The sequence below is a fragment of the Ricinus communis genome, chromosome 5 (assembly GCF_019578655.1).
Source record: "Ricinus communis isolate WT05 ecotype wild-type chromosome 5, ASM1957865v1, whole genome shotgun sequence".
In the NCBI taxonomy this organism is placed as follows: domain Eukaryota; kingdom Viridiplantae; phylum Streptophyta; class Magnoliopsida; order Malpighiales; family Euphorbiaceae; genus Ricinus; species Ricinus communis.
In genome coordinates, this window is record NC_063260.1 from 13,587,661 (window position 1) to 13,601,795 (window position 14,135).

Consider the following 14,135-nt stretch of genomic DNA (forward strand, 5'->3'; position numbering starts at 1 on the left):
GATCCTCGAAGGACGAATTGCTCAAGGTGTATCTATATATCGATCCTCGAAGGACGAACTGCTCAAGGTGTTAAACCTGCAAAACAAAGGCCAAGTGAGGATTTCCAAGCGTGGCTTTTCGAAAAACTACTCCGACAATCAAGTTAGTATTTAGCTGAAGGTTTATAGGAAGATGTTTAAGGGTATAAATTGTCTTACCTTGCCAATGTCTTTCCCCTGATATTTATAGTGCAGATTACCGAGAGTTCATTGCCTATAAAATAACTTGAAGTGGTGCTTCGGTAATGGAGAAGATGAGTTCCTATATTCAAAGAGAAAGTGGCAAATGTGGGCTGTAACCAAGTGTGGTACGGTGGTTCGGTTACATTGATAGTCCCTGATGTAAGATTAAGAGAATTTAATCGGTATAGGCAAGCCATAGCTCGTCTTGAAGCGACCTTTTATACCGAGTTGTATCAATAATATAACATACTTCTAATTAGTCTGATAAACAATAGAATATGGTTAGAAATTTATGGGCATGGCAGAACTACAGAAGAAGAAGTTCATGCAGACTCTTATTATTATTGATGAAGAGACTGATTCTTGAATTGAATACCAGTCAGGGTCACCACCAACATTTCAAGTAGCATTTCTTTAAGCAACTCTAACCTTGAGACCGTCTTTCATATAGAGTATCAAAGACAAACTTGGACTCACAGGATGATCTTCAATCACTTTAACGGAATAATTTCATATAATAGCAGAAGCAACTAATTTCATTTCCACAAATCCCAATTCCTTACCTAAACAAGTCCTGGGCCCTGCATTGAATGTTATGAACTTGTAAGAGGGCACTTGTTTGATTTTCCCTGCTTATGAAATCCACCTCTCTGGCCTGAATTTTAAACAATCTTTGCCCCATATGTCTTCCATCCTCCCCATTGAGTATAACAAGTAAAGAATCTTAATATCTCTATTGACATGGTGGCCACCAGGAAGAACGTCTGATTCAACCGGTACTTTGACCTCGAAAGGAACAGGTGGATATAGCCGAAGTGTCTTGCACACAACTGCATGCAGATAAACTAGTTTGCTAAGCTCTTCAACACTAAAAAGCCTCCACTTTTCACCTGTATTTTCCCCTAAATGCTCTCTGATCTCCTCCAAAATATTTTGCTCTACGAATGGGTGTGCTGCAACCAGCCAAAAGAGCCAAACAAGACCAGCACCGACAGTATCCCTCCCGGCTAACAGGAGGTTAAATGTCATGTCTCTCACAAATTTGTTTGAATTTGTAAAGATACTGTCTTCTCCTCCATCATATTAGTAGTATTTGCACTAACAGTATGTAGCAGCAGTTTCTGCTATCTTTTAGCTACTTAGTTATTAATTTGACTAAGTCTTTCATTTGTTAGTGGGTTGTTAATATTGCTCCTAAAGTTAAGGAGTGTCTTTAGATTTAGTACTGTATTTAATCTTCAACAATTAGTTAATAAAATTAGTCTTTTGTTTTCAAATCTTCTTTATGGTATCAGAGCCATTCTAAAGCTCTAACGAGTTTTGATTTATCATCCACTAACAGCCCTCAACAACTTCAATGGCTTCCACTGCATGGCCTCCTCTTATCAATGCTGATAATCCAAACATCAACAATCATATTGTCTAATTCAACCTATCCTCACAATTACCTATCAAACTACAAGGCAGTTCTAATTTCTCTACATGGAAAATTCAATTAACTCTACTCCTTGCCCTGAGAAGACAATCACTCACGCCAATGCAACTGAAATCAATCCAGCATATCGTCTTTGGGTTCGTCAAGACTGCTTCATTCACCAAGCAATGATGGCCTCTGTTGATAGCACCATTGCATCCACCGTAGCAAGTGCATCCAATGCTGAGAAAGCATGGGCTCTTCTGCATACCACCTATGCAAATAAAAGTCACACCCGAATTTACAACTTACGTGATCAACTCAATCGCATCACAAAGGGCAGCAAAAGTATCACTGAATACCTTCACCAAATTCGAACCTTTGCCGACGAACTTGCCACTGCAGGTTCTCCTGTTGCTGAAACTGAACTCACAATCAAGATTCTCAATGGACTTGGCCTTGACTTTCGGGAAGTATCAACAGCAATTTGCAATCGCAGCAGTCCTATTAAATATCCTGAACTTTATGAAAAACCTCTTGATCATGAAATCTTTCTTAAAACTCAATGGCATCAACTCTCATCTCTAATAACAACTGCAGTAGCAAACAGAACCAACAACAATAGGAATATGTGACGCTACAACAACAACAGGTACAATCAACAACCACAATGGCGCCAACAAAATAATAACACCTACAATAGTGGTGTTCAATGCCAGCTATGCAATCGCCCTGGTCATATTGCCTCAGTATGTCGCTCCAAATCTCACAGTCACCTTGAGGCCAAAGCAAACTTCATCACAGGACTTCAGTCATCTGCAAATCCATGGGTTTTAGACACAGGTGCCACACATCACATTACCACCGAGCCACACAATATGCCTGCGTACCAAGGCATGAAGGAAGTGACAATGGGAGATGGTAACAAAATTCCAATCACTTATAATGGTTCAACTTCATTATATACATCTAACTTTATTTTTCATCTATCTAATACTCTGTGTGCTCCTCAAGTCAAACACAATTTAATTTCAGTTTCAAATTTTTGTAAAGATAATCTAACTTCTATGGAATTTTTTCCCTCTGATTTTCTTGTCAAGGATCTCGCAACACAAACACTCTTGGTACACGGCAGGAATAGAAATGGATTGTATGAGTGGCCAACTATTTGTCCATCCCCATCTCCACAAGCTCACATGGCCTCCATCAATCATTCAGTTAAAACTTGGCACCGCAAGCTTGGTCATCCTCATACTAGAATTTTAAAATTTGTTTTGCATAATTTTGATGTTCCTAGTTCGGTTCCGGACAAATTTACATTTTGTAATGCTTGTTTGTCTAATAAATCTCATCGACAACTATTTGCTCGCCTTACTTTATCAATTTCCAAACCTCTTCAAACTATTTTCAGTGATTTATAGGGACCTTCCCATGTTATTTCAATTGACAAAAAATTATATTACTGTATTTTTGTTGATCAATACATAAAATACATATGGATTTACACTATACATAACAAGAGTGAGGTTAAAACGATTTTCCAAAAATTTCTCCCTTTAATGGAAAAACATTTTAATTCCAAAATCTTGTCTTTCTACAGTGATGGGGGTGGTGAGTTTCAAAGTCTCAGTCCATACCTTAGCTCCAATGGCATCCAACACCTAATTACACCTCCATACACTCCACAACGGGTTGCTCTTGCTGAACGACGTCATCGTTATATAATTGAAACAACACATACATTGCTTTATCAAGCCTCTCTACCATCTAATCTTTGGACGTTTGCTTGTCATCATGCAGTATACCTTATTAATTGTCTACCAACATCCACCTTAAACAATCATTCACCGTATGAAATGTTATTCCAAGCCAATCCAGATTACAAATCATTGAAAGTCTTCGGCTACCTCTGTTATCCATGGCTAAAACCATATTCTCAAAACAAGCTTCAACCAAGATCGACACCTTGTGTTTACTTAGGTTTTTCTCTAATTCATCACTGTCATCAATGTTTTGATCCTATTAAATCTAAAATTTATTTGTCCCGTGATGTAATCTTTGTGGAAAATGAGTTTTCTTTTAAAATAATTTTTCTCATATTTCTGAATCTTTTAAATAATCAGCATGGGATGACCTGTCTCAAATGAGCCCACCTCAAGCTCAACAACCATCTCTCCCATCCTTATCCAACTCAAATTCAGATTTGCCCAACCTTCTTCATGTACATAACTCCACTTCAAATATAGATATGGTCACTCATACAACAAACAACCACTTTTCCAGTTCATCTCCAAATTCTGATCCCATCTCTTCTTCTTTTGATCCTTCTCCAATTCATCCATCAAAACCCACTCCTTCTATTTCTCCTAAACCACAAACTCGACAAATCATTACATGTTCATAAAATAACATCTATAAACCTAAACAGATTTTTTATTACATGGCTCAAGTTCAATCAGACATCATTCCACAAACCTTTATTCAGGCTAACAAAATCCCAGAGTGGAAACAAGCTATGAAAATAGAGTTTGATGCATTAGTGAAAAACCAAATGTGGGTACTTGTTCCTCCTAACCCCTCTAATAATGTTGTTTCATGTCGGTGGTTGTACAGGATTAAGAGAAAACCATATGGCTCTGTTGATAGATACAAGGCTCGACTTATCGCAAAATGATTTACACAACGCCCAAGAATTGATCACCACTCAACTTTCAGTCCTGTTGTTAAACCAACAACAATTAGAGTGGTTTTGTCTCTTGTTGTTCAATATAATTGGCAAATACGACAGCTTGATGTCAACAATGCTTTCCTTCAAGGCAGTCTCGATAAAGAGGTGTACATGAGTCAACCTCTAGGTTTTGAACACCCATCTTATCCTTCTCACATTTGTCAGCTAAAAAAGGCAATTTATGGTTTAAAGCAAGCCCATGTGCTTGGTATAATGAACTCAAAGCACATCTTCTCTCCATGGGATTCTTTAAATCTGAGTCTGATAGCTCCCTATTCATCATGAAGGATTCTGTCATTTGCATCTATCTTCTAGTTTATGTCGATGACATCATTATTACAGGCAATAATAATACAGTGGTACAAAAAATAATTTCATCCCTTGCCACTCGATTTTCTATTAAAGATCTTGGCAACCTATATTTTTTTCTTGGTGTTGAAGTGTTACGGCATTCAGATTGTCTGTTTCTATCTCAAACTCGATATATCACTGATATTCTTCAAGAGGAAAGTATCTTGAATTGTAAAGCAGCCAAAACACCTATGGGATCCTTAGAAAAATATTGTGTTCATGATGGTTATTCACCCACAGATGCTACAAAGTACAGAAAAGTTGTTGGTAAATTGCAGTATCTAAGTTTTACCAGACCAGATATATCATATTCTGTGAACAAGCTCTCACAATTTATGCACTCTCCTTCTGAACTACATTAGAAAGCAGTTAAACGAGTGCTCAGATATCTAAAAGGAACTATGACTTATGGTCTCTATTTATGAAAAAATAATATCATGAATCTAGTCATGTACTCCGACTGCCGATTGGACAGGTGATGTCAATGATCGCATATCCACTACTGGTTATCTGCAATTTCTAGGCTTAAATCCAATAAGCTGGTCATCGAAGAAATAGACAACAATTGCACGCTCATCCACTGAGGCAGAGTATCGGGCTGTGGCTAGTGCAGTAGTTGAAACAACATGGGTTAAAATCTTCTATTTGAACTTGGTGTTATCCTTTCAAAGTCTCCTACCATCTACTGTGACAACATCGGAGTGACATACCTTTATGAAAATCTAATTTTTCATAGTCGCATGAAACACATTGCAGTTGATTTTCATTATGTTCGAGATCAAGTTCAACACAAGCTAATTACTGTTGCACACATTCATGCTACTGATCAATTAGCTGACTCACTTACCAAAGCTTTGTCCAAGCCTGCATTTTCCGACATCTTCCCAAGTTAGTCTGTTCATCATCATCTAACTTGCAGGGGGCGTATTAGCAGTATTAGCACTAACAGTATGTAGCAGCAGTTTCTGCTATCTTTTAGCTACTTAGTTATTAATTTGACTAAGTCTTTCATTTGTTAGTGGGTTGTTAGTATTGCTCCTAAAGTTAAGGAGTGTCTTTAGATTTAGTACTGTATTTAATCTTTAACAATTAGTTAATAAAATTAGTCTTTTGTTTTGAAATCTTCTTTACATTGTCTGCCAAAAAGTATGTTAACATGTCGAAGTTCTCACTTCCCATTGTGTTTTTCCTTTGGCCTAATTGCTCTCTCTTTCTTGTAATGCATTGCTCCACAAACTGATCAAACGTGTCCCATGCTTTTCTCATCTTCTTCTCTTCTCCAATTTGAAGCCACCTTTGCAACTTCCATATGCTTAATGGCATAGTGTGTCGGTAAAATATTACCTCCTCGATGTCATCAAAAGCCTTCTCAAAAAGGACATGAGGGAATTCGACGGAAAGACATTCTGGATTGAAGCTTAAAACCAACAGGCATATACTATCAAAAGTGAATCGCCGAAACACGTCCTGAATGTCTACCTCACATCCTAGTTTTAAGGCGTCATCTAAAACTGAGAGCAAGCCTTTTGAAATCTTGAACTCGGCTCCAATCTGGTAGTTGGCAAAGTTCTTGCTCAGAGTGTGGTGAACGATCATAAGATCACTAGTGACAAGAAAATTCATGCCACTAAACCAAGGTCCTTTGAAGAGAAACGTGCCCTCACTTTGTAGTAGAATACATGTGACAAAATCGTTGAGGTGATATAAATTGCTGAAAAGCCCTGGAATCATCCCAACAACAGGCCAATTGATAAGTAAAGAGCTTCTATTTCGCCACCAAAACCAAAGAAAAGTGGTGGAGAAAAACGCCATTAGCAACCCGAGTAATAGTATGGCCATTCAAACTGGCTAGATGCTGTGGTGTTGCGAAATCCCTTTCAGCCTCTATGTGCCATTCACTCTTTGTTGGGTTACTGCAAGTAGCCAAGCTAGACTGTTGTAGCCTGTAGGGTTTGAACTTGAGCTTTTGTAAGCCTCTATTAGAAACTTTTTTTTTTCTTTTTCTACTTCTTGTAATCAGTTTTGCCAGTTAGTTATGAAAACATCTTAGGCAGTTAGGCTTTCGGTTTCTGATTCGGTTAGTTGGCCAAGTGTTGCAAAGTCATGCAATTGGTGTGAGTTGCAAGACCTGTATCCATAAACTTGTTTGATTTTGCAAGACTGCAAGTTTCTACTCCAAAATCACCTTCCATGCCAAAAAGTAACTCAGCAGGTTTTAAAATCCTCTATCTGCAATTGCTCCGAAATTCGATCTAATATGTCCTAAGCTTTCCTGAACATGTTTCTTTCTTCTTTCCCAAGTTTTAAAATCATCTTTGCAACTTCCAAATGCATGCAGGCACAATCATGACCTTCTCCAGCCTTTTCAAAAGGAACTTGAGGGAGTTCGATAGAAAAGCCAATTTGGATCAAACCCTAATAAAAACAATAGGCATATGTTATCAAATGTCAATGGCTGACATACATCTTATATAAGTCTAGTATATGGCGTCCTCGTTTGGATGCATTGTCCACAACTTGGAATACTGCATTTAAGATCTTTTGAGTAAATTGCTTTCCTTTGAACTCCCATCTCCCGATAGTCCTAAATTCCTCTGAACAGAAGGCCCTTGTGGTAGTCAATCGTTACATGGAATGTAGGTGAATTCTAGAATGCCGTATCTTATAGTGTTGTAATTTTTTTAAGACTTTTATAAGAATAATTATTATTAAGTAAAAATTATTTAAAATATTACCTTATTTAAATTGAATTTAAAATTGAGTTTAATTTATAATATTTTGGATAGGGCAATAAAATTTGTTATTGAGGTCTTTTGAATTTTTTGAAGCTAAGATTAAGGTAATATAATTCTCACATTCTCTATTTATTTCTATGTATAACTAAGCTAATTAAATTCTTCTGAAATCAAATTATCTTTTCATGAAAATTGTTTCAAAATGATTTTGATAACTTTAGAGATCTTGCTTTTTATGTAACATTAGATCAAACATATATTTATTTTGTTTCTTTTTTGTTATATTATATGATTATTATTATGGAATTAGATTTATAAGTTATATCTTATTTACAATTTAATTATTTAATTCTAAACTAAAAAGCTTATACTGAATATCATGTATAAAATTTATAAAAAGACATTTTGACTTTATTTATAATCTAAATATTATTATGAAATTAAATTTACCAAAAGTTTAATAAATTAATAAAGGCAAAAAGGTACGAATAGACTTTTAAATTTTTAGTCAAATCTCAATTAAATCCTTAAATTTTAAGTTAGAACAATTAAGCTCTCTTAAACTATATAATACAGAACAATTAGGTCCCCTCTATGTAGCTTCGTTACTATTATCGTTAACTATTTTCGTCAAAAGATATGGATGATCTTCTAAATTTTTGAATAAATATCAATTAAGCCTTTAAATTATAAGTTAGAACAATAAACCCTAAATTAAATAATACGAAACAATTAAACCCTTTTATGCAACTCTGTTACTACTAAAAATAATTATTTTTATTGATAGCCACAAATAAAATGAAAAACAATATCATAAAGACACATAGATTATAAATTCTATTTTTTATATTTTTAAAAAATAATACAAAAATTAAAATAATTATTTCAACAAAAAAAATAAAACTTATGTGTAAAAAATGAAAAAGTTAAGATAAAACCTAGGTGTGAAAAATGAAAAGGTTTTATCTTTTTCCTTTTGTTGAAATAATAATCTTTTAGTTTAAGAGCTTAATTGTTCCACCTTATAGTTTAAGGGCTTAATTGAAACTTAGTCAAAAGTTTAAAGGTTATTTGTATCTTTTTTTAAAAATAATTAATGCCAAAAATAACAGAATTACATAGAAAGATTTAATTGTTCCTTATTATTTAGTTTAAGAATTTAATTATTCAAACTTAAAATTCAATGACTTAATTGAGATTCAACCAAAAGTTTGAGAGGTTTATCCATACCTTTTGTCATTAATAAATTAAAAATTTATAAAAATCATGTGATTTTATTTTAAAAATCTATTACAACAAACTAATCGTGCTTATATTATTTGGAAATTTAAAATTACTCATTAAAAAAATTTTACTAATTTAATTTGTTTTAATATATAATAAATTTAGTTAGTTGTTGATAAAAAGAAATTAAAAATAATATTTTAATCTGGATTTCAAAATTTAAGAAATTATTAGTATAATTTATCATAACTAAGGGGAAGAAATAGTAATATATTTTAAAGGTAATTTCGTTATAGTAAAAAAGTAACATGCTCTGAATTATAGAAAATTCTTTTAAATTTTAACCGAGTGATATGATGTACTATTAAAAATGAGGGATCGGTTTTCGTTTTTATTTTTGTGTTTGGGGAGTCCAGATTCCTTTTAATTTCTTCTCTCGTCAATAGCTCCTAAGAAGGAATTTTTTTTTCTCATATTAGGATAAACTAATAAAAAGAAACCAATTTAGGGTAGTTTCTAAAAATATATTATAATTTAGAGTGATTTATAGAGAATTTACTAATTAGGGCATTTTAGCTTATGTGGTAAAAGAATTATTTATGTTGCCACTTGAAATAGAGGAACAATTTTAATTTTTCAAATATCTTCTCCCACCACTTAAAATGAGAGGAATTAAATTAGTTTGACGTTCCATCATATTAAGTGGCAGGATATTATTTAATTTGTCTTTCCCACCACTTAAAATGGGAGAAGACTTTTTAATTTAATAATTCTAGACACAAATTTTATAATTTTCTAACTCAAATTACTAGTTAAGATATTTAACATTAATTTGCTGATGGAGTGCTGAACACCACATATCTAATTGCAGAATGAATCACAAATTTTGACTTTTTATATAGTTTTATTACGATTTTTTAATTTTAATAATATTTAATTATTTAAAAATAAATTTAATTGGAATAAGTATTTAATAGATTTTATTAAAATAAAAGATAGAATTACAGTATTTAGTAATTTAAAATAAAGATTTAATTGCAATAAAAGAACTATGTATTTAATTAGAATATTATATATTGACAAAAGAATATATTAATAACTTATGAAGAGAAAAAGTCTAAATTATATTAAGCAATTAAGTATTCAATCATGCAAATCCTTTTTGTAAGTATTAAAATATTATAAAATTATAAATTATAAATCAAAATAAATAAAATAAAACCTTATGTTTTTCCATTGCCACCTTTTCGCCTTTCTATATTTCTGTTCTTTTTCTCATTAGAAACATAAAATGACCCTCTTTCCTCACCATTATAATATCTCAATATTAGGTTCATCGCTGCAATAACAACATCAAGCATCATCTCCTTCATTCAAAAATTCACCAAAATATGAATTCTTTTAATTTCAGGGACCAGATTGGTATGACTATCATGTTCTTTTTGAGATGCAACTTTTATTTTCAAACTGAAACAAATTAAAAAATAAATAAAATTGTAAACACAAATGATCCACGTGTCTCACTTACTTCACCATCTCTAATTCTTCTTTCACCAGAAAACTTAACATAATCTCTCTTTTTCTTTTCTTTTCTTTTCTTTTGTCTTGGAGTTCTGAAAAGTGCCAGAGATGGAGAACTAAGTGGGTATCTCTTTTCTTTGGGCAATTTTCAAAATTTTTTCTTTTCTTTTTTCTTCTTTTTTTGTTTTGACCAACTGAGTGAAGGTAAGTGTAAATCTTTTCGGTAACCAGTTTAAGTTAATGATAAGACAAAGTGGTCATGTGGATTATCCGGTGCCTCTTCACTAAACTGATGCAGTGTGTTTTGGTTCCTTCATTTCTGTTAGCAGCTGTCTTCTTCTTATTGTTTGACAGCTAACTCAAATGTGGCAACACAGTTGGACACAAATATTTAATTTCCTTTTCTCGTTCTAAGTTTTGAAGATGGATTGCTTCGCATTATGCATATGTTCTTAATATCATAATATGGTAATGTTGTAATTGCTGCACAAGTATACTAGTCTTGTAATTGCAATTCATTCAAATTATTATTAACAGTTACAAATTAAAACAAAGTTATCACTTCAGTACTGCATCAGGTTTCATGGTGATGTGCCGGTCACTTCTTATCTTACACGCAGAACAAAAGTCAAAAGGACTTGTAAATTTGGTAAACAGCGCAGAATAAACTTAGAAACATAATAAAGGAGATTTCTATATATAATTTGGTGAAGAACCGAATACATTTAGAAACTTGTAGGGCATGCATATAGCAGAACTACAGAAGAAGAAGTTTATGCAAACTCTTATTATTATTGACCACGAGACTGATTCTTGAATTGAATACCAGTCAGGGTCACCACCAACATTTCAAGTAGCATTTCTTTTAGCAACTCTAACCTTGAGACCATCTTTCATATAGAGTATCAAAGATAAACTTGGACTCACAGGATGATCTTCAACCACTTTAATGGAATAATTCCATATAATAGCAGAAGCAACTAATTTCATTTCCACAAATCCCAATTCCTTACCTAAACAAGTCCTGGGTCCTGCATTGAATGCCGTGAACTTGTAAGAGGGCACTTGTTTGATTTTCCCTGCTTCTGAAATCCACCTCTCTGGCCTGAATTTTAAACAATCTTTGCCCCATATGTCTTCCATCCTCCCCATTGAGTATAACGAGTAAAGAATCTTAATATCTCTATTGACATGGTGACCACCAGGAAGAATGTCTGATTCAACCGGTACTTTAACCTCGAAAGGAACAGGTGGATATAGCCGAAGTGTCTCGCACACAACTGCATGCAGATAAACTAGTTTGCTCAGCTCTTCAACATTAAAAAGCCTCCACTTTTCACCTGTATTTTCCCCTAAATGCTCTCTGATCTCCTCCAAAATCTTTTGCTCTACGAATGGGTGTGCTGCAACCAGCCAAAAGAGCCAGACAAGACCAGCACCGACAGTATCTCTCCCGGCTAACAGAAGATTAAATGTCATGTCTCTCACAAATTTGTTTGATTTTGTAAAGACGCCATCTTCTCCTCCATCTTCCACCAAAAAGTATGTTAACAGGTCGAAGTTTTCACTTTCCACTGTATTTTTCCTTTGGTCTAATTGCTCTCTCTTTCTTGCAAGGCATTGCTCCACAAAAAAATCAAAGGTTTCCCAAGCTTTTCTCATCGTCCTCTCTTGCCCAATTTGAAGCCACCTTTGCAACTTCCATATGCTTATTGGCACAATGTATCGGTAAAATATTACCTCCTCGATACAATCAAAAGCCTTCTCAAAAGGAACATTAGGGAATTCGACGGAAAGACATTCTGGATCGAAGCTTAAAACCAACATGCATATACTATCAAAAGTGAATCGCTGAAACACGTCCTGAATGTCTACCTCACATCCTAGTTTTGAGGCGTTATCCAAAACTGAGAACAGGCCTTTTGAAACCTTAAGCTTCATAGTTCTCTCCACAGCCATTTGAAAACTAGGTTGTTTGAGTAAAAAGTGAATTGTTCTCCTCTGAAATCTCCAACTGTCCGAGTCAGCGTTGAAAATCCCATCTCCAAGAACTTCGAGAATCTGTTTGAAATCAGCTCCTTTCACGTAGTTAGCAAAGTTCTTGCTCAGAGTGTGGTGAACGATCATAGGATCAGCAGTAACAAGAAAGTTCATCCCACTAAACCAAGGTCCTTTGAACAGAAATGTGCCCTCACTTTGTAGTAGACGAGATGTGAGGAAATCGTGGGCGTGATATAAATTGCTGAAAAGCCCTGGAATCATCCCAACAACAGGCCAATTTATAAGAGAGCTTCTGTCTCGCCACCAAGACCAAAGAAAAGCGGTGGAGAGGAACACTATTAGCAACCCTAGTAATAGTATGGCCATTGAAACTATACTGTGATACTGCGACACTCCCTTTCAGCCTCTATGTGCCACTCACTGTTTGGTGGATTACTGCAAGTCGCCAAGCAAGACTTTGAACTTGAGCTTGACTGCAAGTCTGCAATATTGATTGTCGTCCACAATTTGTGGCCACACAGTTTTAGAAACCATATCTAACTTAAAAACTAATCAAACTAAGTGGCAGAAGATACCGTAAGAAGTGAACATCGATTTTGTCTTTAGTACACTGATCCCTTACTACTGTAAGAGCAAAAGTGAATATATGCCAGAACTGTCGATTTAAGTAGTCTTCGAGACTTTATATTTTTGATGATACAATAATATTATTTCTCTATTCACTGCTTTTGATTAGGCATCTATTGTTGAGTACTTGGATTTGTTATCAGGGCTTTACGAAAACGACTTGGCATTTGGATTAATATCATTAAGTTTTGTCCTTAACCATTCGTGCATATGATGGTGTAAAATGAAGTTCATATCGAGCTGTCAATTACTGATAATGGATTCTTTTCTTTTTGATACACAAAGCCTCAGAGACTAAGTAACAAGCCCATGATAACTACCGATACTAATATCGTGATCAAGCCAGCTCTGGAAACCACTAGGGAGGGCCGCCTAGAAATGAAGCCCCAAGCTAAGGGTACTGGCGTAAGAGGGCAGCCAGTTTACAGCGAAATCCGCCTCGCCTCTCTGTAGACATGCTTTATTTCCAATCTCAATCTATCAAGCTCATGATAACATGTGGATTCTTTTTACTTGTCGATTGAGAGCATTTCCTTGTACGCTTGAGATTTTTTCTAGACTAGTAGGGTTAATTAACATCCTTGTATATCTCTATCCCACAATTTCTTTAGGTCTTAAATTGTGGACATAATTTCTTTGGAAAAGGTCAAGAAGGAAAAGCCCCTGAATAAATTAAGAGACAATTAAGACTCCTTCGTTCATTTTGATTCAATTTAACTCTCTAATCTTTGAAAATAGTTTATGTAACACTAGATTGCTATGGGTTTTAACATTTCCATTAGAGTGAGTCATATTTAAAATCCAAACCAATGATATAAAAAGAATTATAACAAACGTATTGAATTAAATCCATTGAAAATAATTAAAACATATTAAACTCGAATAAAAATGAAAAGAATTAAAATTAACTAACTAACTAAATCTGCAGATATCAAACTCAATATGCAAAGACATCAAATCCGATATGTAAAGATATACACTGCAACCATCACTAGTGTTGTCATCCATCATTGCCAAAGGCGAAGCTGTTGAAATCGAAGGCGAGGGTGGCGGAGGAGCTCAATGACAACATTAATCATCAATGGTGGCAAGAGATCAAACGATAGACATTCGTTATCTATCAACGACGACCTTTGAACAATGATGAACAAAGATATTCATCAAACTTTTTATTCTCTTTTTTAATTGTTTAATTGATTATTATTTTAGTTAATTTAAGTAATTTAATTACTAAATATAGAAAAAGAGAAGACAAGTGTCATTTTGTTATTAGTGCAAAATAAACCCTATCACATTAACAGAATTAGTAATT

At 34.2% G+C, this 14,135-nt stretch overlaps 1 protein-coding gene and 1 pseudogene across 1 annotated transcript; both read right to left on the reverse strand.

Moving 5' to 3' along the window:
- Positions 1 to 636: 636 nt before the first annotated feature.
- Positions 637 to 7,008, reverse strand: LOC107261441 (annotated as a pseudogene).
- Positions 7,009 to 10,859: 3,851 nt separating this feature from the next.
- On the reverse strand, positions 10,860 to 12,818 carry LOC8265070 (alkane hydroxylase MAH1). The gene has a single exon (XM_025157760.2). The coding sequence runs from the start codon at positions 12,560 to 12,562 to the stop codon at positions 11,045 to 11,047; it is 1,518 nt and encodes a 505-aa protein (XP_025013528.1). The 5' UTR covers positions 12,563 to 12,818; the 3' UTR covers positions 10,860 to 11,044.
- Between the last annotated feature and the right edge of the window lie 1,317 nt (positions 12,819 to 14,135).

Coding starts and splice junctions, on each gene's coding strand:
- LOC8265070 (XM_025157760.2), bottom strand. CDS start 12,562: ATGGCCATACTATTACTAGGGTTGCTAATAGTGTTCCTCTCCACCGCT.